This window comes from Parasteatoda tepidariorum, chromosome 1, assembly GCF_982258835.1.
Source record: "Parasteatoda tepidariorum strain Cologne lab strain chromosome 1, Ptep-v5.0, whole genome shotgun sequence".
Classification (NCBI taxonomy): Eukaryota; Metazoa; Arthropoda; class Arachnida; order Araneae; family Theridiidae; genus Parasteatoda; species Parasteatoda tepidariorum.
This window is the reverse complement of record NC_141755.1, coordinates 107,407,992-107,435,629: the sequence shown is the minus strand read 5'-3', so window position 1 is coordinate 107,435,629 and position 27,638 is coordinate 107,407,992. Positions and strand designations below refer to the sequence as shown.

The 27,638-nt window shown below is 30.3% G+C and overlaps 1 protein-coding gene across 2 annotated transcripts; it reads left to right on the top strand.

Annotated features, from left to right (window-relative positions):
- On the top strand, window positions 1–24,366 carry LOC107448340 (uncharacterized). 2 transcript variants are annotated; one of them, XM_016063496.5, is made up of 5 exons: window positions 1–139; window positions 6,171–6,224; window positions 13,143–13,180; window positions 16,832–18,118; window positions 19,006–24,366. In XM_016063496.5, exons 2-5 carry the CDS (start codon window positions 6,185–6,187, stop codon window positions 21,976–21,978), a joined length of 4,338 nt encoding a protein of 1,445 aa, XP_015918982.3. In that variant the 5' UTR covers window positions 1–139; window positions 6,171–6,184; the 3' UTR covers window positions 21,979–24,366. The 2 variants fall into 2 exon arrangements, with proteins under 2 accessions (XP_015918982.3, XP_042909423.2); XM_043053489.3 differs by lacking the exon at window positions 1–139 and adding an exon at window positions 5,385–5,524.
- Window positions 24,367–27,638: the final 3,272 nt, after the last annotated feature.

Here is a 27,638-nt window from a genome sequence, read left to right as displayed (position 1 = left end):
TCATCATTCTTTTTAAATAAAAAGCCGCAGACGATACATCCACTTGATGAATCTTTAGAGGAAGTTTTCAGAATTCTTTTTTTCCCTCCCGCATCTTTGTTGGAAAGTGTGGATTATTCTTTTAAAAGTAAACCAAGAGGTATGATTATCCATTATTTCGGAAGCAGTGAATTTCAAAATATGCCTTATTATAATTTATTTTATGGTGCAGGTAATATAGTATGATTTTACGTAATCAGAAACGAATTAAAAAGTAAACAAATATTATTAAAAATCATATTGAACTGAGATTTTTTTTAACAAATTACATCATTTCTTAAAATATACTATATCATATTTCGCTTTCAGCATTTCTTAAGTATTCAATAAATTTTTAAAAAATTTTTTGACCTACTTTAAAATTTCATGTCTTTTTCTACATTTTTAAATATTTCTACATTAAGCTTAAAAGCAAAATCTTCTTTTTTCTTATTCAAGCAAAATGTTATATTTCAAATTTCAGTGAGTTTTTTTTTAAATTATTTATTTATTTATTGAGCTTTTTCGTTTTAAATTTGAAAAAAAATCAGAAAAAAATTGATCACGGAGGAAAAAAAATCATTCAAATCTTCGGCATCATATTATTAAAGTGTTTATTGCTGATATAATTAAAAACTTTATTCATAATATAATTAATCTGCTTATTAAATGTATAGTTAATCTTTATATTAATAATATAATTAAATTTATAGTATAATTGCTGTTATATTATTTATTTACTATTGCATTTAATGATTGATTATCAGATATTTATCTGATACGGAATAAGAAAATCGTCAGATCAAAGTATCGATCAAAGCATCGTCAGATCAAAGCATGTTCATGTAATGTGAAACTGCTAATAGAAATGTTAAAGAAAGGTGTCACATGAAACATCATTTGTGATTTATATGTGTTATTGTAATGATGAATAATGTTTCAGGGCATATTTAGTTTCTTTAGAGCGAAAGAAATTTTCATAAATAAATTATTCAATAGCTGTTAGTAAATACTTTCTAAAATTTATTATGGAAAAAAATAGTATTCGGGGACTGACATATGATTTTGTTTTTTAAAAAAAAGATAGATTCTTTTTGAATTTTGTTTGTTCTGGGGTGCCATTTAATAAGTATACAAAATTTGTTTATGAATCTTCTTAGACATTTTAAAAAAGCTTTAAATTTTGAAAGCTTTATTTTGTTTTTGATATAATTGAATATATTATGCCTTAGTTTTAAGTATTTTTAATTTATATAGTATAAAATGATTTATATTTTAGTTTGTCTTAATTTTTTTGCCATTATTATTCAAAAAATTATAAACATTTCGACTATATTTAAAATTGCGTATCTTTTTACGACATTAAAAAAAAATGTTTTAAAATTGAAAGCAAAATTTTCGTGAAGGCAAATTCAAGCAAAATATCTAAAATATATACATATACATGCAGTTTTTGTTTCCTCTTAAACTCATTATGTAATATAAAGAGCATTCAGAACTTTCGGCATGAGTCAAAATTTAAAGGCAGGAAAAAACGAAACTGTCCTTATCTCGTTTTTTTGATTGAGACTGAAAGCATAATCCCCCCCTCTCCCATTTTAAAGAAACCGATATCGAAGTCTGTTAAATCAGTGTCGAAAACGTCAAAACCAGTTTCATTGCCTGCTGAAACTCAGACGTATTTCTGAGTACCACCTTTCAACTCCTCTCTGTTTCCTACGGTGATAAAACAGATTTTGATGTTCTCAGTTCGGCCTTTCACGGTATTGTTTAGTTAGATTTCTACTACGTTATTTTCCTTGCTTGAATATTAATTTTATACTTTTCATTGGTAATACTTTTTTTTTACTTCAGCTTTGTTAAGGATTTTAAAAATAGACGTGAAGGATCATCACTAAGTAACACTCTGTTTATTAAGGGCTATCATTGCGGAACATCGTGTATACTTAGGGTGGTCATTACTCATTATAGAGCACCATTTGCATCTTAGCATGGTCATTATGGAACACTCTGTATATTTTAGGGTGGTAATTATGATAAGCCCTGCATAGTTTTAAGGTGGAAATTATGCTATAAATACTTCCTTTTTTTCGGGGGGAAGGGGTTAAGGATGAATTAAATTATAACAAAACATTTTTAGGGCTGTAATTATGCGACACATTGTTTTCAAGTTTTCAACTACAGGGTAGAGGTTAAAATTCCTATTGATAGATATATTATAGATGTATGATAAATGACTATGTCAGCAAATGACTATAAATGACCAATAATGACGATAAATGACTATGTATGTAATAAACAAAAATGAAACACTCTGAAAAACTTTTTTTCTCATAATCAGATGACCTCAAATGTGCTTATTAGTTCGAACAGACGATATTTTAATTTACGAAATTATGCACAAAAACGTATTTTCTCGGAACAAACATACCTTTTTTTCTGTCGACGGAATATGATATCAGATCCCCAAAATATAGTTGGTCGCCACAGTCTAGGAAATATGGTCTCAATAGTTTGGTGAGGAGAGCTGTTCAAAGTAAGCAAATTAAAAAAAAAATTTGCACACAATTATGAAACTCGCTTATCCAAAGATAATTCTACGCAAATGATAATTTTCAATAAGTATTCATCATTTTTTATTGCTTTCTTTAATAATGGTCGAAAAACTTTTGAATTGTTGGTAGATAAATAATAATTTTATTTTAAAAAATACAAAATCTGAACGGAATCGTTGGAACAGTTCGTTGAGAGATCGAGTTTCAAAAAACTGATATTTTTTAAAATTTGATTTCACGGAGACTAATCGACCCATTTCGTTAGATTATTATAATTAAAAAAAATATTTCTGTATGGAATTATCTTTAAATAAATTTTTAAAGCATGTGCAAAAAATTTTCACTTCGTTTAAAGAGTTCTAAATGATACGGCGAAATACCTAAAAAGTAAAATTAAGATTAAAAGGTTCAAATTTCAAACAGCCCCGCTTGGCCAATCACTTGGGACCATATTTCCCCCATTTCGGCTACCCCCTATATTTTCAGGATCAGAAATCATACGTTTTAGTGTCTATTTTCGTAACTTAAAATATCGTCTGCACTAACAAATTAGCATATTTAAGGTCACCCTCTCGGACCATTTAGATTGAGTCTTATTACGTGTCCAATCATTAGATTAAGTTTTAGATTTGGTTAGTCTTAGATTAGATTTAGATTTAGTTTTTTTTCATACTGTACTTCTATTAAAAGTTTAATTTTCCGAACTTTAAAGCATTGGGGTTGCAAAAAATAATTTTGATATGCATCAGTGAAGGGTATTATTTCTCCCCCCCCCCATCTCTTTGTCATTGTTAGTTCTTTTTTCTTTCGAGATTCGAATCCCTTAGGATGCTATTCCTTGTCATTTTGCTAACAGCTGTTAGTTTATTTTATTTTATAACCGTCGTTGAACAACAGATCCAATTTTGGGTTTACGACTACTAATCTTCAACTCCCAAGCCTTGTAATTTTGATTCCAATCCAGAAGACAAGGAAACTATTGGGTCAGTACTCCCTGAGGTATGATTTGTTATGAGAACATGGAGGACTTTGTGACTCGACAAATTTAACGTGCATCTGTTACCATTTACTACACGGGAAGTCTTTCGCAGGCGGAGATCGAACCCACGACCTCTTGGACATAGGCCGACTGCCTTACGAGCCATGTTATCCCGGTCCGTTATTAGTTTATGGCCAGTTTTCACACAGAGTGCAAATGTAAGCATTTTCGGCACATTTTACTTTCTTATTTTCATAAAAACAGAAAGTGGCTGGCACCCACCAAGAAAGTTTATGGTGTTGATTGTTTAACAGTATGCACATGTCAGAATTGGTTTAAAAAGTTTCGTTCTGGAGGTTTTTCACGGAAAGAAGACTATCAATCTGGTCGACCTTCTGAAGTTGATGATGGCAAAATGAAAGCCATAATTCAATCGAATCGTCATAAAACTGTGTGAAAGATTAGACTTGTTAAAAAACTTGATATATGGCTTCCGCACGAATTGAGAGAAATTCACTTAGGGCAGCAAATCAATATTTGTAATACACATTTCAAGCGTAATGTAGTTGTCCTTTATTTTAAACGAATTATAGCTAGTGATAAAAATGGAACGTCTACAATAAATTTAATCGAAAAAGATCAAGGTTTAAGTATAATACCATAAAAACCAGTAAAAGATCATGTAGTTAATTTGGCGCGAATACAAATGTATTTTATTTTATTTTGTAACCGTCGTTGAATAGCCGAACCAATTTTAGGGTTTACGACTACTAATGTTCAAAGCCGTAGCCTTGTAAGTTTGATTCCAATCCAGAAGACCGCATTTGCGTTACATAGAGAGGAAAACCGCGAAAACCTTCCACAGTCAACCTGGCGGCAAGGGGATTCTAACCCATCTGTCCACCACTGAGGATATTTTACGTCTTCACTGTGATCGGTGCGAGTTGGGCGCGGAATTTGTATCGACCAACCATCGCGGAGATTCGAACCCAGTTCTCCTCATTGGACGGTGAACTGGGTTCGATTCCCTGAGCCACTACAGCTCAATACAAATGTATTGTGTATTTTGAGCTGCTTCCAAAACCGAACTATCTACTCTAAAGTTCATTGCCAACAGCTTATGAAATTGGAGGAAGTAATCAAAGCCAAAAGGTCATAATTGGCAAATCCTGTTCCATCGCGACAACACGTGGCATCACACATCTTTAGCAACTGGTGCTAAATTACTAAATATTGACTTAATCAATCAGATTATCATTTATTTCGAAGTTTACAAGAAAGTGGTAATAATTTCAGTAATAACCATGACTTCAAATCGAATTTGGTTTGGTTTTTTGCTGACAATTATCAGAATGTCTATGAGCAAGGGATCATGCAGTTACCAGAAAGATGGCAAGAAGTTGACTGACGATTCAGGTTCATTCTTTTGTACAGGAAAATTGCGTTTTGTTTCACACGAAAAAAATAAAATTACTTACTTGTTAACCCAATATATAAAATAGAGGCTTACAAACCTGCGTATTTTGTGGAAGAAAAATATACACTCTGATTAAAGTTTTTTTACTTGTAAATTGCTAAGATCGTGTGAACGCTCAAAGCTTTTTATAAATTATTGTTTGTATGTGACCGTGTCGGTGAGGCTAGGTGAAAGCGAGATTTTAAAAAAAAAAAAAAAAAGAATACTGGGTGTTCGGTCATTACTGCTCATAATATATATTTATAGACTCTTGTTAAAAATTTGAAATTGACCGACGTTTGAAGTCACAATAATTAGTTAAGCAAAGTTGAAAATAAAAACGTTATTAAAATCTGATAAATCGCTACTGAGAATGACGAAATTAAAAACATCTGACACAGTTTGATGGAATGATGAAATTTGAAAAAGTTTCTGATAATCGCCGTACACCTCATACTCTTGTTCTCCGGCAATCAAACAAGGTTTGAGGCTCCACGCTCGCCTTCCTCAATAGTGGTTCGTCAAATTTTAATCTAGATCTTGCTATCTCTTTTATTTATTATTATTTATTTATCCATAACGTGAATTTAATTTTAGCTCAATTTTTGACACGGTTTCTCAGAATGCGTATTAAGGGGGAAAGTTTCGAAACACCTTGCTCAGTGTGTATCAGAGCTACAAAAAGATTTTGACAAATATCACTAGATGCAGCAACAATTGCGAAAAAAAAAAATCAAAGTTTATGCTATCTTGTTAAGTTACGCGAATGAAATTTTAATGTAATGTAGTTGTGTATTGAAAACATGCCTTCCCTCGTCTTTTATATTGTTTTTAAAACTTCTTAATTATAAAGTTAAATCGAAAGAGAGAAGATACAAGAGAATCAAAATTATGATTGGTTGATAATACAACTTATAAAAATTAGCCATGTGACAACTGTGAATAATACTAATGATGAATAATAACAATAGTAAAAAAATAAATTTTTAATATATTCTTGTTTCAATCTTTGTTTCTACTAAAAATAATGAAACCGTGAAATATTGAATTAACTATTTTAATTATTTTTCTTCATTTTAATTCTATAAATCTATTGAAATTCAGTTTCTTCATCAACCATTCTAATTCTATATTTATTTCAATTCTTTTTTTTGTGTGGCAGGGCTCATGTGAACAATGAATATTCTCAGATTTGAAGTGAATATTTTGATTTTAGGTAAGTTTTTTTCATTTATAAAAATATAATTTTATCCTTCCTTATTTTAATGCAATCAAATTAAGGTTTAAGGTCATTATGAATAAGAGCCTATTTGAATTTTTTATTTAAAGGTCTGAGATGATGTTTTTAAAAAAAGACCTTGAAATCCTGGGATGTGTGGGGTAGTAATAAAAGGATAAATGACAAATTTAAATATTTATGTTTAGACAAAAACAGAGTATTGTTTACGATGCACTTTTTCTTAAGCTGAATCAAATGAAAGCAAACACGACACGGGGAAATAGATTTGTCATTTGTCGCCAACTATATAAATATGTAACTTAAGCGTGTGGAAAGAAAAAGTTAATTTAATTTAAATAATTTTTAATCATTAGACAAATAAATAGTTTAAGTGGTAAAAGTGGAGAAACTTATTTTCTTTAGATCAAAAATAACTTTTATATATGATTTAACATAGCATACCTCTTAAATATAAGATTTTGCGTTATTACTTAACTTCTTATCACAAAAATAATATTTTTTATTCACAAGCTTTACATTCGGCTTGAATCATAAATATTCTAAAATCTCAATAGAAAAAGCATTTCGCAAATAATGATTTGAGTAAAATGTTTGTAACTTTTATTATTGCTACAGTTTTTGTCCCGTTGTGGACTGTTCGTAAGGACACGGTTTACAGTAGAACACTGAATTCAACCATCACTGGCTGCGTACAATAAGCGGGTGGGTGACCACTTTGATCAACCTGCGTAAGGATCGAGGGTGTGGGGTATTGGTCCTCGTTAAACTGTTCTACCGTAAAATTCTCGACTTCGCGCTCACATCGTCCGGCTACCGAAGCGGGGGTGCAATCCCTTCTGCAGAAGAATAAAATTGTGATGGCATGTTTTCGGATCATCCTCAGGGATGTTTCCCAGATCATCGCCGATAGTCCATTGTGCAACTCTAGTGCGACGAATATAAAGTAGCTACCTACAACATTATTCACCCACTTATCACCTACAACATTCACTCTCGAGTCTGCATGGAACCAATCAAAATTTCGACCACTTTCCAACTAGCTAGAGCTCTTAAATCTCTGCTGAAGCTTCATGCTTAATGACAATGCAAGATTCAATCCTTTTCTGACACCTAAAAGCAAAATGTATTGAAATTTGATCACCAAATAGAATAATTTATCCTTAATCAAAATATTAACCACTTTCCAGTTTTTAACTTTTCTTTTAAATCGTATCCAGAATTTTATGCCTGAATTGTTTCCTCAATATTAAAATCAAAATTTAGTTTCATATTATAGTTACAAAGAATTTATCATCAATTAAAATATTCCAACTGCTTCCCAACTTTTGTACTTAAACCTAGTCTAGAGCTTTATGCTTGATAACAAATAAATTCCAACAATCAGCGTTTCTCAATTCTCAATCAGCGTTTAAAAAAATGAAATTTCGACCATTTCTCAACTAGCTAGAGCAGGGGTTTCCAACTTACATGTGGCCGGGGGCCGCAATTAAAAACACCAATCAAATGGCTGGCCGCTTTTTTATCAAAATTTTATGTAGGACTCTTTTATGCTTGTAGGAACATTAAATATTACTGTTAGAGTTTTATCAAAGTTTTTTTAATATTAAAAGCAAAATAAAAAGCATTACAAGTAATGCTTGTTACGTATCATTTTGAATCCTCTCTTAATCAGAAACTTAGTGACAGGATTATTTTTCTTTTAAATTTAATTCTGCGATAAATTAACATTTTTTCGACTCTTTAAGAATTATGGCAACAACAAAAAAATTCTCGAGCATTTGAAATTAATTCTTTTTCTTTTCCTCTCATGCGATATTCAATTCAAGGAATTAAAAAAAAAAAAGATGATATTCGTTCACTCTTTTATGCGTTTTAAAATTTACAAAATGAGTAATTTCGTTCAAAATGAGTGGTTTCAAAAAGTTAAATTTGAGAATTTCTTCGAGAATAACAAATTTCTGATACGCACATACTAAATTATATTCACAAAATACGAAAAACGTAATAAAGAAGAGCAACATACACGATAATTTTTGTATTTGAATAAATATTTCCTTGGATGCAAAACCTGAAAAATAAATTTTTTTGCACTGTTGGTATGTTAAATTTAACAGAAACGAAGAAATTAAGTAAACGAAATAAAAGTGTTTTAAACCAATATAGATTTTTTACGAAAATTGTCCGCAAAAAAAACGACGACTAATATATATTAGTTCGCGGACTACAAAAAAAGGCATCGTGGGCAGCTAGTTGGTAACCACTGAGCTAGAGTGATCAAATCTCAATTGGAGCAACGTGTTTTCCATGTTCAATCCAAGAATTATTTTCTCCTTCTACTAGAAAAGCATTGTTTGTTTCAAACATTTATTTTAGATTAAATTCAGATTTCATAGTTCACCGGCTTATATACGCAGTTATAATAAATCAGATTTCCTGATGTTCAGGCGCGTTGGATTGTATGTACAATGATTGTATCGATTTCATTAATTGCTGTAGTATATTATACCGTTTCATTTTGCATTATACTTTCTTAATTGCTATCAGCTAATTAATATTGCTTGATTATACTTACTTGATTATTTGAATATCAAGTATTAAATGCACATAACCGTGTTCAGTCCCTTAAATATTCAACCTTCAGTGATTTTTTTAACCTTTCAAATTATTTTAAACCAATTATTATGAATCTATAATTATTTTAAACCTATTATTTAAAACTCTTCCCAAAATATAATTTTATAACCTTTGACTCGTTGTATTTTAGTTTTTTAATTAATTGAGGATTAATTCTAACAACTAATTTGTTAATTATTTATTTGCATTATACCATTGCATTATTGCATTATACCATTCCATAGATACCGTAAAGTTAATAAATAACATTACATTGATTGAAGCACACAGAAGCATTGCTGTTGTTCCAGGAAAGATCTTAAGTTTATTATGAATTTAAAATCTCTGTCCTTTTAGCTTTCTATAAATACTTCACTTTTGTTTGTACTGCAATTATTTACGAAATTATAACAATTTTTGTGCAAGGTGATAACAGTGGATAGACTAATGAGTTAAAGACTTTAAATGCATTTATCTCAAAATTATTATTTTTCACATTTTACCCCTCCTTAAATCTCATATTGTTTTTTAAGTAATTGTCTACAATTTTACAGGAGTGCAATTTACGATAATAGCAGACATGTTTTGAACAACAGACTAAGAGAAAAAGTTGAATTTCATTTTTTATGAATGTCCTTTCGCAAAAACAAGTGCTAAATTTTTAAAATTTGCTCTTTTAACTACGTTGATTCCTAAATCAGTAGTATATGCACATGCTTTTAAGATAAACATTCAAAATATAGTTGATATCCTTATAAATAAAATCATCAAAGCATTGTTTCTTTCGGGTTATAGAATTTTTTTAAAAATCGTTTAGCGTACGTGCAAAAAATGCCTTATTTTCACCTAAAAATGGCCATTTAATTTTTTTTGCTAGTTTTATTAGTTTTTATACATAATAAAACAAATAGACTAGTTTTTCAAAATTTTATATTGCTATTTTAAAAAAAAAATTGTCGAAACTAGTCGGATACCTAAATGAATTTAAAATCTTTATTCTTTAATTCAAAATTCTGCGTTCCTCATTTGCTGCATGCGAGAAATGGTTTTAAAAAAACACGGAAAGAAAATTACAAATTGAAAAAAAAAATCGTATTTGAAAATCGAGTTTTATTTTAGTTTAAATTAGTTCTATATAACGGTTAATTCTGGTAGATTTCCTGTTTCAGAATAATATTATTGTATGCAAACAAAACTTTAATGGGGTTCAATATTTCATCGTATTTATAGAATTCGAATTTACATACTTACGATAAAAGATAAATAAATAATTCATGCATTTACAATATATTCAGAAACTACATCATCAATAGAAAATGCACTCGATAAAATGGTTTCTAATTTCACAGCGTGGGTTTTGCTATCCTACATTTATTAAGTTAAAAACATTATAAGCGTTTCTTAAAATGCTATTTTCTATGAAAACACCATCAATTCCTAGTTTAATCAAACATGTTTGCTTCCCATTGTTCAAACTGACTGTTAAAACAGTTTTTACGTGGGATGTATTAATAAAGTTGAAAGCACGGACGAAGAATAAACAGTTGCATTTATTCAAAAATGTTACGGAAATTAACTTTCATTTTCAAATAACAGTTGAGGAAATAATTTTTTATCGAGTGTTTGTGCCTGTCTTTATATTTTTTTCGATATGAAAGATGTAGAATATTAAATCTACAGATTGTTTGTTGTCTCTAGTAAGAAAATCAGGACAAATTAATTTCATTTTAAAAGGTATCATTTTGTAAGAATGTTCTCTAATTGTTATGAAATTGCAAAATAAATTAGAATATTTTTTTTTTCTTTTAGGATACTAGTAATATAGTTTTAAAAATGGTCATAATTTTGGTTTTAAGATAGTGGTGTAGGGCTAAGAGGGGTACTGCAGCCAGCATCTATCCAAAGGGGACATTCGGTTGACAAATATGGACACGAATATTTTAAATTTATTACAATTTTAGTATTAAATAAAAAATTTTAGCGTATAAGTATTTGATATGATACAGAAAAAGGAATAAAATTGTATAATTTTTAGATATAATAAGTTTAATAAGATAGATTTAGACCATTACAATAAAATATTCTTTGCATTTAAAGGAAAAAATAGGGCTAATTTTTTTAATTTTATTTTGTAACCGACGTTGAACAGCCGAATTATTTTTGTGTAAAACAACTTTTAATGTTCAGTTCCGTAGCTTTGTAATTTTAACTCAAACCAGAAGACGAGGAATTCCTGTATCAAGTATTGAGACATATTAGACTTCGTGGAGGACTTTATGATAGAACTAACCTGCATTTGCCTTACACTGAGGGAAAAACCTCGAAAACCTCTCACGGTTAACATGAAAGCTCATGATCCTTCTACTATTGAGAATATTTTACTTCAGTACTGCGGTCAGAGAGAGTAGGGAGCAGAATTTGCATTGACCAGCCATCGTTAGACTCAAACTTTGGTCACCTCGCAAAGAGGCAAGCGCTCTATCTAAAAAAATTAAAATATGAAATATTTATTAGTAAAAAGTATTCTCGAAAACTAACGTTGTCACGGCTACAAACGAGTCCATTTAAGGCAAAAAACATTCCAAAGGCTGATTTAATTTCTGGTTTAATAAACTTAGTTCAGACTTGGTGTAATAAACTTGGCTTAGACTTGGTTTAATAAACTTGGTTTATACTTAATAACTACGACATAAATATAATTCAAGCATAAGAACTAAGGACGTGAGAGTGTGATCATTCTATTATATTAATAATAAATTCTGGCTAAATGTTAAACTTGTTCAGTTGATTTGCAACTAATAAAATGTCCTTAAATTGTAAATGAAATAGAACTTTAGTTCTAGAATAAATTGATTTCCTTAATTTTTCGTTTCTCCGAACGAAGCATTATGACAGATTACCAATTACACCGCAAAAAAAAAAAAAAAATACAAATATTGGAGTAGATTGATATTCTTTGGTAAAAATGCAACGTTACTATTTAATTACACCAAAACTGGTTAGAAATTTAAACAAAGTAAGATATGTTGATCCTCTTCAAACATAAGAACATGTGTTTGAAAAATATCAAAATTCTAGTATTAATTGTTTTCACTAAATTTAATAACACGGCGAAAAAATAGAAAAATCATTTCAAAATGTAAAAAAAAATTTTTCAATTTCTAAAAAAAAATTTTTTTAGTCTTTAGTCATAAAGATACGTTCCTGACTGCGATTAATTTTTTCCTTTACGTCGAAAGTCGCCAAAATTAATTATGTAATTACTACGAAGTGAATTCCAAATTTAAGCAAAGTGGCACAAAGTCTTGCTCATTATAAAGACGTAAGAGTACTAGTTGTAAAAAGTAATAGTTTGCGGTATACTGATTTATGCAGAGCTAGTAAATGTAAATAAATAAAGGAAAATAAAAAAGCATAAAATGGCTGCCAAAACTCATAATGTCCGCATCAGTAACATTTTCATATAAGCGTGTTCCTTAGAAAAAATTTATTTAGATGTGCAATATTTTTTTTTAAGTAAAGAGAAATTTTAAACTATAACACTGCTTTTAATCCAATAAAATAATTGAAATATGTCAAATTATTAACAGGAAATGACCTATAAATGCACTTATTTACTCAAAAACACTTTTGTATAAGATATAATATATGCAAGTGTTTGTGAGTATGATTATTGGAGTAATTGAGTAAAATTATAGGTTATTTAATGAACCATTCTTCTTCTTGTTACCCTTAAGCAAGTTCTAAAATTTATCCACCTTTGAATAAGTTAAAATGTCTTAAAATTAATGTACAATTGTGAAATCTTTATTAATTTAAGACTTTCCCCTAAACTTTCTTAATTATAAAAAGCTAAAACAAATGGGTCTAACATGTTCTGATTTCATCTGACAAATAAATTGGTCACTGAAGACGTTACATTTGATCGATTGACATCCATTTAGACGTTAATTAGATTTTTTTCATTCTTTTTTGTTTTGTTACTTACTATTGTTTATATTAAAACCACCCCATAATCCAGTCTAAAATACGAGTCTACTGTTGAATTCATTAATCAATACAATGAATCGTCATCCTATAATAATATTGATAAAAATTCCGAAAGTATGCGATAAAGTAGGTTTTACAACTACTTCAACTAGTACTTCTTGAATTTTTATTTACCTGTATTGTGTATTTTGTGAAGTAATGATTAAACTTATTTGACTAAGCAGCTATCTTTTAATTCAATTTTGAATTTGTTTTTGAAAACTGCTATTTCCAATAAATTTACTTTTTTAGGGAGCATTTTCTATCTGGCCACTTGTGCATCAATAAAAGTGAGTATTTGTTTCAATTTTTAATAAATTATTTTATATACAAGATTTTAACAATATTGCTATTGGCTCTTTATTTACTTGACCACACCCAGTATCAGCAAGAAAGAACTGCAATTTATGAGTTATGAACGTTTTGCTCGAAGCATTTTACCGATATACAATCCGTTTCTTCTTATTTTTTTAAAATTCACTTAAAATAAGTTTTTTAGTGTCTTTAGTATTTACTTTGAGAATCTTTGTCAAAAATGAAGTAAAAACAAAATTTGCACATTTAGGGTCGTAATTTAATGTTAAAGCGAGGAAGAAACAAAACACTATTATAATCTGCCGAATCACTAGAAAAGAAGGAGATATGAAAACTATTAAAACCAGATACACTGAAGAAACTTTGATAATTCTGCATATTGAGAGCAACCAAACAGACTCAATTACAGTTGGCAATCATACTTTTTTTTTATCTAAATGGATTTCAATATAATATCTGGATTTATGCTAACTAAAATTCAATTCAAAGGTATATTTCTAATAGGTTAATTAGCTATTCAAATATTATCGGAATCATTTACAAAAGCACATTTTTGGATTGACTAAAGATACTTTTTGTTGGCAGTATTAGATTTTTGATTAACAAAATCAAAGCAAATAAAAGAGGAAGTTACCAGGTGAAAAATGTGGTCTTAATATAACAAGCGAGAGGTCAGAAGTTTGCATTCTTTAATATTATTTATATTCGTACGTTTTACCATTTTCAACCATACCTTGATAAGTTTCAAATCAAACAATTATTTTTTAATTTATAAAGCTCGTTTTCTTAAACTTAATGTCATTTAAAAACAGTTTTAAATAGCAATTCATTCCAACTCAGTAAAGACCAAATTACTTTTAAATTATTAATTTAAAAAATAATTTTTTTTAAAAGCAATTTTTAATGACAAAATCCACATTTTAAACGAAATCGGGGGCAGTTACTGAGGAACAAAAAATAGGAAAAGTTTTATCCGATTTTTTTTTTATTTAACTTACCACAGTAAAGCTCATTTTTATTTTTATCATTCGGCTAGCGGCGAGAAAACAGGTAAATTGCAATGCCATTTTAAAGTAACGCGAGTATTTAATGCGAAAAGGTCAGAAGTTGATGATGCAAAAAACCTTTTAAATGGCTTTGTGTCTAAAATCAATCAAGGAAAAGACCGAGTTTTTTTTATTTCCTTTCATTGATCAGTTGAATTATCTTAAGTGCGTGCTTTGATTGGTTTTTTGAAAGACAATTAAGAGAAAAGGTAGAATTTTATTGCAATTGTATTGCTCTGTGTTCAGCAATAATAACAAGACACAAATTTCTATTTTGAGTTTCGTAATTCATTTAACCAGCAATGTAGTAGCAAAATACACATTAAAAAAAAGCTTTGAAAACAACTTTTTTCTTCAGGTTTATTTATTTATTACAAAATAAATACCAAAATTCATTAATGTCAAAGAAATACTCTTAATTAACACTTCACATAAAATTAAATGGCATATATTTTGAGGATTAAAATAATACCAATTTTTTTTAATTTGCTATTATTTGTTGTTCTTGTTCATTTAACGTTATTGGATTAAGCGAAATATGTCTTTAAAATAAATTTTATCTATACTCAGCATCATTTGAAAGCGAAAATAATGCTGATCGCAGCCACCTCATGATAGTCAGATTTTACTGCAAACAAGCAATTTTCCTGTTGAATAGGCATTTTAGTATACAACTTCATTTTTTAATTTCAATTATCATTGATTTTAATTAGTTTGAGTAATAGAGTACATTAATTTAAGTAATAGAAAAACGCTTTAATCCTTTGACCCAGAATTTTTATTAAATATATTTTTCAAACTTTTTTTTTTACTATTTTGATTAGCTTATATCAAAATAAATGAAAAATGTTATATATAGCATTTTAATAATTTATGATCTTGAAATACAGCAAGTAACACAAGAGTCTTTTGCTGCTTTAAATATGAAATGTTCTAAACAATAATTTTTCAACTTTTCACTTACTTGCAGTTGTTTAGATCTAAGAGAAACAGTTATTCATCAATGGAATTCCTTTAATGAACACAAACAATTATTGATAAATTTTTGAATATGAATGGAAAAAAAACTCAAACTGCTCTATTTGAATTTTATATTTTAGTACAAATATAATTCCGATACTTTAGCATACCTTTTATTTACTATTAGACCGTTTTTTCTCTAACTAAAAAAGACTAAAATATATTTTTGCTTGTAATTATGGCATCAAAAAATATACAAAAGGGACATCGGTGTCAAAGGGTTAAAAGCGTAACTACAAGCAAAAATACGTGGTTTTTAAAAGTTTTCAAACTGCTAATTCACTGATTCGTCCGAGCATATCATCATTACTCATGCTTACCTGTCATAAAGAATCTAACGTTAACAGTTACTAAAAAGAGTGCAATGAATTCCTAATAAAACTCGCTTTTGACTAAAAAAAGATGCAGGGTTGTTAGCTAACAATTATCTTTTAGAAAGAAGGATTGTATTGAGCTTTAATTGCAACAATGCACAGCAATAAACCGATGAGAAATTTTTTTTTCCTTGTCTTTCCTAAACAGAAAAGTAAAATTTTTTGAAATGTTTTTATGATTTAGAGATGAAATTGCAATAATATGATTTTGCAATTGCAATAATATGATTTAGGGATGAAATTGAATTGATACTTTTCACCAGCAATCAAAATTTCAGAATAAACCAGGATAAACAATTATATAGTTATAAGAAACACCACTCACAACTCTTATTATAATCATTACTATTAGATATATTTTTGTTCAATATATTTCTAATGGATAAAACTCACAAAGCACCAACAAGAATACCCAAATATAAAGTGATCAGGAACTATGTCAAATATTTCAAATCTTTAAAACATTTCTTTAATTTCTTGTGTATAGTAGTTTGTGATTGTTTTGATTGTTGCTGTGTAGCGATAATTATAAATTATATCTATCACCTTGCCCTAAAGAATTGTTTGGGCTTTAAAATGGACCAATAGCCTAAGCATTTAAAAAAAAAATTTTTTTTTTTTTTTTTTTTTTTTAAAAAAACTTTTAATTTAGACGAATCAATGAAGTTATGCAAATTTTTTTGAGCTCAGAAAATGCAGCTTTTAGACACTTTTCAAATTAAAAAAATTAAATGATGAACTCTTACCAAGTTAACAAACTATGAGAGGGAAAAATGGATTCAAATTAAATACTCTTTAAGAAGAGTAGCTTGACGCTGGTACTAATTAGTTTTTTATAAAAGGTCTTAAGGTTGAATATGTATTTCCCTGTTATTGTTTGAATATGTATTTTGGTTGAATATGTATTTCCCTACTATCAATCCCAAAAATATATAGTAAAGGTCATGATTACAAAACACCTCAAATTTTTAATTTTTTCAACATAAGAAAAAGCTAATGAAGCTTTTTTTCCCTTTTCAGTGAAATTGTTTTGATATAGTTACCTTTCTCTCTCAAATAACTTGATCAATACCATTTCCCCTTTAGCAAATAATATTAATTGATCATTTACCATTCCCTTTCTAAACTAATCAACAAATGTTTTGTCCCTAGTTTGTTAACTTTCTTTTTATTAATTTATTTTTAGACAAAAAGACCTGAAACAAATGATAAAGGTACAAGTAGCAATACATGGTCTCAAGTTAAAACTGCCCATCAATCAAATGCACAATCTTCACAAAATGTTCCAGTGTCATCTGATGAAATAGTCTACGGTTTATTGCCAGCAGACTCTCCTCACTCTTCAACTGCGCAATTTGGTTCAAGATTTAAATCGTCCTCTACATCCTCTGATTCATCCACGAGTGTTAAAACATTTCAAGAGAACTCATCAGCAAAACAAGAAACCGAAATTCAGCATCATACTCAGCAAAATTCTCAATCAACACCGACGCATAAGAGGGTATCCGATAGCATTCTATCCAATAGTCACCATCAGGTATCACAAAGTTCGTTTGGATCTAAGAAAAGTGCAATCTCGAGTAATAATCCTGCTGATGCCATACAAGAAAATTCACCTTCATTGAATGAAAAAGCATTTATTAATCCTACAAGTGACAGACTACCGAACATAGATAACTTTGGTGTTGCTCCTGACATCCAAGATGATAAAGCTCCTGATCAGTATGCATACTTTTCGAACTCCAATATCGGTGGGGATTCTCCATCTAATTTTGAACAAAATGCAGATCAAGTAAATGATGATTTTTATGACCACTTTGAAGATTCGGTTGGACAAAGCGTATCCGGTGGGGCTGATGCTAGTCAACAAGACATCAATGTCCCCCAAGATTTTTCACAAAACTTCCCACAGCAATCTCAATTCGCTAATGATGATCCACTAGGATTCACTAATCAAGAAAACTTTAACTATGAATACGCTCCCGGTCAAACAGCGTTTGAAGACAATTCCCAATTCCAGAAAGCACTCGACGAAGACTTTCCGAATGATTTTGCTGACAATCCTCAGCAGCAGGAAGTCTCAAATTTGGATAACGAAAATGTCAATAAGGCAGTTGATACATTTCAACAAGTATTTTCTTTCAATGACCAATCGCAACAAGCTATTCCTATCCAAGATATATATCAGTCCCAGGATCTGTCTGAACGAACAGATAGGTGGAGCCAGACACCTTCAAGATCATCAACAGATCAAGCATTTTCATTGAAAAGTGAGGGTTCCAGTGACTTCGGCTCGGATGATCAAACAGTATTCATTGGCTCTGATGATCCAATCGAATCCCTTAGGGAAGTAGTGCCAGGTAATCCTGGTGAAGATTATCCCATATTTTATCAAGTGCCATTTACATCTTTTAGTTGTGATCAGCAGCCATACTCAGCAGGAATATATGGTGATATGGATGCTTCTTGTCAGGTGAGTTCCATTTCTTATTTAAAACTCTATTTTCTTCCTCTACTGCGTTACAGCCTACTACAGGCCATGGTATTTGGTCTTAGCTTTCTTTATCTAACGCAATATTTCTCCACTAGTTTATTTTTATAAGTTTTGTTTCTTTTGAGACACTATCTAGTCATCTCATTGATGGTTCTACCGATAATTTTCTCAACAAAGCAGCTGAAGTTCTTCAAAAAAATAAACATTTAGAAAATTGCCGAATAATTACTAACATCCTTTAAGTACCTTGAAAAATTTGCCGAGATGATAGAGAGATTAAGATTCTGGACTGAGAAAGAGATCGTGATCTAAATTTATTGTTAAAATTCTTTGCCTTTTTAAGACAAGACTAGGAACTATTCAATTTACATTGCTTTTTTAAAGTCACCTCCTATCTACTTACAAATTTTTGGTTAAAATGTTCGAATTTTCATGGATGAAATTCCCAATTATTTGAAGTAATATAGTATTTTTTATTATAAATTATATTATAAGTCTAATATGCACTAATTTTATTAGGTTGTCCATAAATTTCCTTCTTTCCTTTTATTCCATTAAATCAAAATGATACTTTACAATAAGAAAAAACTTTATTACGGCCATGTAGTAAATACTTGTTTCAGTAAAAACTTTTGAACTCCCAAGTGACTTAATAAATCTCTTTTTTAAAGTCAAACGTTTAATAATATTATCTTAAGTGTAAAATTCGAGTCAATTACATAAAAAATTTTATTTCCCACTTTAGACTCAAAATCCTGCTTTAGTAAGGAGACTGAACAGTATTTAATAAAAAAAAAGTATTTTTGCTTATCCGTTTTGCAAAAATAGATGAATAAAAAGGTAATTATCATTTTTATAATTTACAGGTGTTTCACTTCTGCGAAGAAAATGGTGCCAAACATTCTTTCCTTTGCCCGAATGGTACAGTATTCAACCAGCAGTACTTTGTATGCGACTGGTGGTACAACTACAACTGCGCGGAAACTCCCAGCTTTTATAATCTAAATGCCGAACTCTACGCGAACCTTGACGACATTAACCCATCTCAGATTCTAAGCGGACAAGGTATTGCAGATGAAAAGTTGTTTTCAGTTGATCAGATCTCCTCTCAACCATTTGATTTAAGTGGAAGAGTTGAATCTTCACAAACTAGTGGACAATCCACAAGTATAAGCAGTTTTAATTCGGAGATACAAAAACACAGTGGCTCTTCTTTTGGAGATTCAAGTCAAACGTTTGGAGTATCGAGCTTCAATTCTAGAGATGAAAGTGAATATCAAAATGAAAACTTCGATGCATACGATGTGCGGCAAATTGGACAGCCTATACCTAATTCTGAAACAGGCAGTTTTTCAGGTGTATCACAAAATTATGCCAATACAGCTGCACCTAATTTCGAAGATCAATTGCTAACCGAAAGAAAAGATGAGTCTTTCAGCTTTTCTAATGAAAATTATAATCAGCAAGCAGATCAGCAAGTATTAGTTGATCCTATAGATTTTCCCACAGAAGTTTTGGATATCGATACAACCAATACAGATTCCGATATTGGTGCAGATGTAGGCTCCCTGCCCAAATCAACTGGCACCGTTGATAGTGACCAAACTTATTATGGCCAAGAAGTTTTGGATGGTCAAGTTCAAGATGCCTTTCAAGATCAAATAGACTTTGACCAAGGAGTTGCATTTGAAGAAAATAACTCTGGTTTGACTCAAAATGTTCAAAACAACTCCCATGATACTGATGAAGTAGAAATACCTCAAGAAGAACAGAGGACGATTCAACAACAAAATACTGATTTCGATAATGGTCAGATATTTCAACAAGCATTAGTCAATGATCGAGTTGAAACTAATCAGATTGGCACTTTAGATGCCAATGTTGGCCAGCGCGTAGCTGATAGCTTACCAAATGCAAACGTCCATCAAACGCAAAACGAAAACACTTTGGTAAATTCTGAAATAACTAACAACAAGCAATCAAATACTAATTTAATTCGAAATAGTGAAAAATCCTTTTCTCAACAAAAAATTATTGATGTACCAGCTATCACTCCTAACTTTGCCGAAGAAGAATTGCTTAGTGAGTTTAATAATCGCGCCACTCTCTTTGACGATAGCCAAAAGAATTCAGAGCACTCGAATAGTTTCACGACTGCACAAGAGCCAGTGGAGAAAGTAACATTTCCCGAATCACCGAAAATTTCAGACAACAAAGATTCGCAATTTGTGCTAACCGATAGCGTAAATAAAAATTCCAATCTAAATGAAGTATTGCAGGTTAAAGTAAATCACGACACAGTAAATACATTTACTCAACAAAGTGCATTAAAACCAACCGGAAGTCAAGACAATCAACAATTATTTCAGGCTCAGTTAGGACAACAACAATTAGAAGAATTTAAAGGTAATCAACAAAACAGGCAGCAGAATGGAATTCCCCTTCAATCAAATCAGGAAAACTTTCAACCTGTGCAAGAAAAGCAACTTCATACAATCAACAGCATTCAATCAAACCAGCCCACTAATGAACAAGGATCTGGTAAACAATTATCTCAGCTACAGGAAATACTTATTCAAAGGGTGCAACAACAAAACACTCCAATCCAGTTCGAACAGCCTAAACAATCAGAAAACACTTTCAGAGAACCTAATTTACAATTTCATAACAATCAACAATTTGAACCACAGCAACATAATTTGGAAAATAATCACCAGTCACAAATTCAATCACAAATTCTATCTCAACAGCAATTTCAGCATCAAAATGAACAGTCTCAACACGATGTTCCTCAACAGTTTTTAAACCAGCAAAGTTTCCCTCCTTTTAACATACAGCAGAGTCATCAAGAGCAAGAACAACACCTCTTTGCGAAACAACCAGAGCTCATTCAATATCATCAGCAGAATCAACAGCTACATCATCAGCAAATGAGACAACAGCAAAACCATCAGCAACAATTTCAACCAGCGAGACAGCAGCAAAATCAAGAGCAACAATTCCAACAAACAAGGGTGCAGCAGAATCATCAACAACAATTTCAACTAGGAGGACAACAGCAAAATACGCAGCAAGAACATCAACAAACAAGACAGCAGCTAAATAATCAACAGCAATTTAATCAAGGCGGACAGCAGCAAAATTCGCAACAACAATATCAACAAACAAGACAGCAGCTAAATAATCAACAACAATTTAATCAAAGAGAACAGCAGCAACAATATCAACAAACGAGACATCAGCAGCAATATCAACAAGGAAGACATCAGCAAAATACTCAAAATCAGCAGTATTCTTCCCAGCCTCAGTTCAATAATAATGTACCCCAGCAAAATTTAAGATTCCGGCCCTTAGCTCAAAATATCGAACAACAAAGAGAATTGATTCAATTTCCAAACGTTGTTCAACAACAGAATATAAGAGAATTTGACAGAAATTCCAACATTCAAACTAACGATCAACAAGTCCAAATAAATGATGACCTAAGACCCATAGGAGAAAAACCAGCAACCATCATTTCCGATAGCAGAATGCGGATTCAAAATCAGGATAAATCTTCCTTGCATCCAACTATGAATAATGGGCAACAAGTAATCATTTTAAACGAAACGCCTTCCTTGCAAGAAATTGCACAGGTTGTTCAAGATGAACTATCAGTACCCCAGCAAGGTTCAGCAAATGCACAAAATGAGGCGAGGCAACCCAGGTTAAATAATTTAAGACTAAATATGCAAATGATTGGTCCAGAAGATACAGTTCTATACAACCAAAATTCCCAAACTCCAACAAGATCTTCATCGAGCTATAATGGGTGGAGACCAATCCTAAAGAAATATTAATTTAATATAATCTATCAGGCCAATTCTCTGACCAAGAAATAGTCTAAGAAACAGTTTCAGTAACAGGTGAAGTTAGAATGACATCCCAAGTCAAAATTTTTGATGGTTTTCTATTGATGGACCAACATAATCTTCGTAATAACCATCATGAACGATTATATTTCTTGATGGTAACCAATATAAGTAACCATCACCCCAATGTATGGACTGATTTATAATGGTCCAACATAAGAATAGCAACTTGTTTTTATGGTTTGTTCATGTTGAACCAGCCGAAATTTCCATCATAGTTTCTTAGAAATCAAATCTTGGAACGAACATGAACCACCATCACCTCAATTTATTTATTCGGATTGATTTATGATGAGCCAACATGAAAAAAAAACTTAATTGTTTTGATGATATATTCCTGAGAACCAACAAGAATCCCCATTAAGCCATCATGGAAATGTCTAGTTAAAATTATCAAGGACCATCACGGATCATCATGGATTGTTGGTCCATGAGAATCAAACTTCTCTTGATGGTTGACCATCATAGTATTAAAGTAACATTTTTCTTCATGGAATGATGGAAGCTTGTTGGCATATCAAAAACCGTGATCGAATAATGGAAAATGTTGGATGATGGTGACCATCATGAATCGTATTGAAATTAGCATAAATCATCAAAATTTTTTGATGGGACCATCAAAAATTTTAACTTGAGATATATCTTCACATGAAATTCATAATAATTATTCATAATTATCCAACGACTCGATAAGGAAATCTTAGTTTGCTTAACATCAGAGCTAATGAACTTGTCACCTTTACGCCTCGTTCTCGCCATTTATTTATCGCCAAAAGCACGAGAATTGGCCTACATATCATCAGGCTCTGTGTATGACATTTGGAGCCAAGCTCAATAACTGCAGTGATATGAACATTTTTTATGTCTGTCATTTTAAAGCCATCTTTCTTTGAATGTTCCTTGTATTCTTACTTGTTTGTATGTTTCAGCTGTTATGTTGTGTTTTATTTTCTGGAATAACTTTTAAACATCACTTAAGAAATAATAATGAATTCATTTATCACAAAGTACTGCTAATGGGTGGTATCATTATGCATTATTTTAAATTAGAATAATACGAAATATCGTTTAAAAATAGTTGGTTTAAGGGTTGAGCTAATCTTGTATTTCTTTTTTGTTGCATATATAGTTGGCTAATTAGAAAATCCGGTTCGTTGCAAAGCATCATCGTCATTTTCTTATTTGCCAGATTGATTGGAATAGTCTCCAGTATTTTCCAATCAGCCTAAACAGTTTTTAGGCTTATAGCAATTACCCTAGTTACTTTTAGGCTAAAACTTCATTTATTTATTGATCAATTAGCTGGATTTATTTCAGGTTATTTGCAATAGGCTGATAAAAAACAATTTTTAGCTGATTCAAATTGCTTTATTCATTTATAAATTAGTCAGATATATTATTTTTTTCTCTACTCAAAGCGCCGGCATAATGTAAAGCTTATTGCAATTAGTCTAAACAAATTTAGCCTATTGAGTTGAATTAATTTTCATATATTTTTTATAAGCCTAAATGCATACGGGTTAAAATTAATAAGCCTTATAATTATCAGGCTTATTAGAAAACCATTTAGACTTTTTCCATTAGCCTGACGCATTGAAAAATGATGACGAACTTCGAAAAGCGCTGGATCTTTCAATTTGCCTACTGCATATAAGTGTTAGGGAATATCATCTGATCCATTTTGGCAGACAGTAGTTTCTAACAAGAGTTAATTAAATTACAGCTTAACACAAAAGTTAGTGTGCACCTGCAATGCGTTTCTCTCAGACAAGACTCTTACATCTCGCTTTCATGCTTTTTATTTTGCATAAAAATAATAGTAATATTCTCTTTTGATCCATTTTTATCACACCTAAGGCGAGAAACGTAGAGAAATGAACCTTTTAGAAACGGGAGAGGGGAAATTTTCTGTGTTAATCGGAATTTATTACGAAATTTCTGAGTTTTTTTTAAATTTAAATATTTGTACTTTTTTTGTCTTGTGTTTAGTTTGTCTTGTGTTTTAGTTTTAGTTATATTGTTCTAAAACTTTATTAGCAATAAAATGCAAATAAATTATGTTAGTAACCTTTTGGAAACCCTCATAAATTAAAAATTATTAAAATAAAATGTCATTCCCCTCAAAGTGAAGCTTTGAAGTGTGTATGAATATTTTTAGTAACAATCTGCTACTAGTCTCAAGTGCGACTTATAAGCAGAATGTTAACAAGAGCATTATCATGTGTGACACAAATGAAGTTCATTTTTGTATTCTTAAAGTGAACATGAAATGTTATTTTAGTTTTTTACATCATTAAAATCATTAAAATTAAGAAAGAATTGTTGTCTCTTTGCATTGTGGCACGAGAAGTTTGCGAACTCTCCCAAATCAACAAACTTAGTTACTCGACGAATTTAAAAAGTCTCTTTCTCTATCTTGATTTTTGAAAACATTCTAAAATGTTTTATTCTATTGCAGTTTATTATAGGGTGGTAAACTATATAGTGATTAATTAAAAAAAATTCCAAAAAATTTGAAATTCTGGAATTATTAAAAATATATGCAATATATAATAATACGAAAAGATATATATATATATATAATAAAAAGTGTTGTAACTCATCAGTAGCTGACAACACCATCGAATCACATCTTTATCTAAATTAAAGCCAAAAATATAAGCATGTTTTCAAATAATTTTTTAGCAAGAAATAAGGAAAATTAATATTATCAATATCAATCAATCAATATTAATCATTATCAATGTGTGACAAAACAGCAACGAGGGAAATGAGATTAATAGCATCAAAACCTATTGTATTGACGGAGAAAATTTATAGGAAATAAAAAAATCCTCCATAAAAATCTATAATACGTACATGTTATGAAAAGCGATATTTCGATACGATTCCAACTTTTTTCCACCAAACAAAGCTTCGATGTATTTAATTTCTCCTTCCTCTATTTTAAATATTATTTTTTCTTCGCTTAAATATAAATTAGTGACCCTATCTTTAACTGGGCTTTCCCGACATTGTTTTTGATACGGATTCTAAAAATTTATATTAAAAGCACCATGGAAATAAATGTTTAAATTTATGCACTCAATAAGGTATCCAAAGAAATCCTCAAACATAATAAGTTACAGCCAAATACTCAATTTTCAAATCTATGAAATTTTATTTATTACCTAATACGGTGATGTATTTTTTTTAGTCAATCCATAATACGGAAATTGCTTTTTCTTCACAAATCAATAAGCTACGATACATCCTAAATTTCCAATATTAGATTTTTTTTTAATTTTAACAAAGCCCGCATGACAACTAAAATAATTTAATTTACAAAAAAGCTGTTAATGCAGATGCTATAAAGATTAAGCTTTCCAACACTTTGAAATAGAATTTTTTTTTACGCATTTAATTTTTTGGAATTAAAATAACATGCATAAAATTTTGACTCTTTCGCTTTGGTTGCGATTGCAAGTAGCCCAAAAAGTCTTTTAGCTTAGATAGTTGGGCATTATGATTTTTCATTTGTTTTTACTTAGTATTTTTTGTTTTCTTCACTCTCAGGCGGAAAATTACGTCGAATTTCTTATAACTCCAGAATCAACTCAGTGTTAATGTCCTAAATTCGGACATAGACTACAGGGAGCATTTGACTCCCTCGGCCCTAAAATTCTTTACAAATTTCAATAAATCCATGCGAGATGTGTAAAGAATTAAAAAATTTTCATTGGTTTAGAATTAACCATTGTTGTAAATTAAACTGCGGACTATTCTTTCTTTTTCGAATATTAACAAAAATATATTTTGATTGTTGCTAACTTACAGTTCCATTTAATCAAACAAAGAGTATATTCGAACGTTTTACTTAACCTTTTCGTGCGGAACCACAGAAAAGTTCTTTAAACGATTAGACTATACCAGCCACCTTCGGCAAACAGTTTGGTAACCATTAAAAATTATCAGGCATAACATCTCAACTTAAATTATATAATTAATGCACTGCTGTATTTAAATACTCTAATTCTTCAACCCCTCCTCCAAATCTAATGTCCTTCAAAAATAAATTTTTTAACAGTTCTCAAAAATTCTGTTTTAGCTTTGATAGGAAGCTTTTCTCGATAACTACCGTGTAGCATAACTCGATAACTTCCGTAACCCTTTCTGTTTTACGGAAGAATAGAAAGTCAAACATTTCGTAGACTAAAAACACTAGTTTCAAAAGTCTATGGGTCACTCGAATTTGTGCTCCCAGCCATGGCTATTTGAAAACGAAAAGGTTAGGAAAAGAACAAAAGAAGGTCAGTTTAAGAGAGATGGTCTTGGTGACCTTTGCTGCTATTATAAGCCATAAGTGAAAGGAAGAATCGTCCGAATTCGGGAGAAACGGGTTAACTATAATGTCACCCTTTTCTGTTGTCAACCTCCAAAAGGTTATTCAACCATCATTTCGAACTTTTCATTTCAAATTTCTTTTAAGAGTTACTATTTTTAAAATTTCACCGTAACGCTTTGGTTTACTAAATTTAGTCAAACGCGTTTAAATAAATCTTGTTCGCAGAATCCTGTTTAACGTGGGTTGGTATTTTCACGAAAATGTGTTTAGTAAACAGTTGATTTGAGTGAATATAAAAGAAGGGGGACGATTTTTTTGTGTTTCCTGTGTCCCCATAGTTCTGCATTGTAGTTAACAGATAAGGTGTTATTAATTACATTTCAAGTTATCTTTTTCTTGGACAGTGTTACTAATCGAGCCTTTTGTGTAATTTATATATCAGCACTGCTACTTTGGATAACAAAACTTAAATCCGCGTTACATTGTAACTAGACATTCCGTTTATAGACTTAGAATTAAGAGCACGGATATTTTTACATTTTCTTTATTTGCAAACAAAGTTTCTTTTATTTATAAACCTTAAGCTTTATGTTAAATAAAGTAACGTAATTAAGTAATGCTACTTTGTTTAACAAAAAGAAAATGTACTCTTAATATTCTAAACTTCTCTTATACTCTTAAATTTTTTTATTGAAATATAGATGAATGTTAAAAAAATCTAATGCTTACAATCTTCAAAGATGTTAGTTGTGTTTGGGTAACATCTCAAATTTTTAAAAATGTCATAAGTTTGTTAGACTCCTTTATAGTTATTATCAAGGGTTAAAAGGTTTGGGGTCTCTCTCTTGCTCTTTTTCTTTTATTTTTCGCTATTGTATTACTTAAGAAGTTTACTAGGAATGAACACAGGCTTAAAAAATGTCCATGAGAAATTAAAATTAAAAAAAAAATAATGGCATCACTTTTAATGTATCTGAAAACATTATGTATATAAAAATTTATATTTTTTTCATTCATTTGGAATGTGAAAAACCATCTTTAGTACAGAAAAATGTACTTTAGATTTTGATATTTAATTTTAAAAAAATGATGAAAGTGATTTACATTTAATAAAGTTTTCAAGAAAGCTGATTTTTTGCAACACTGAGATAGGACCCAAAGACACGATATAACACTGTGTTTTACGACACAGAAGGTAAAGCCATAAAGAAGGTAAAGCCATCACCATAAGCACGTAAAGGTTATTAATTAATTAGTTTTTTTA

Excerpts from the sequence above, each read along its gene's own strand:
- LOC107448340 (XM_016063496.5), top strand. The coding sequence starts at position 6,185 with ATGAATATTCTCAGATTTGAAGTGAATATTTTGATTTTAG. Across the intron at positions 13,181-16,831 it reads CCACTTGTGCATCAATAAAA|ACAAAAAGACCTGAAACAAA; the intron begins GTGAGTATTTGT and ends ATTTATTTTTAG. Across the intron at positions 18,119-19,005 it reads ATATGGATGCTTCTTGTCAG|GTGTTTCACTTCTGCGAAGA; the intron begins GTGAGTTCCATT and ends TATAATTTACAG.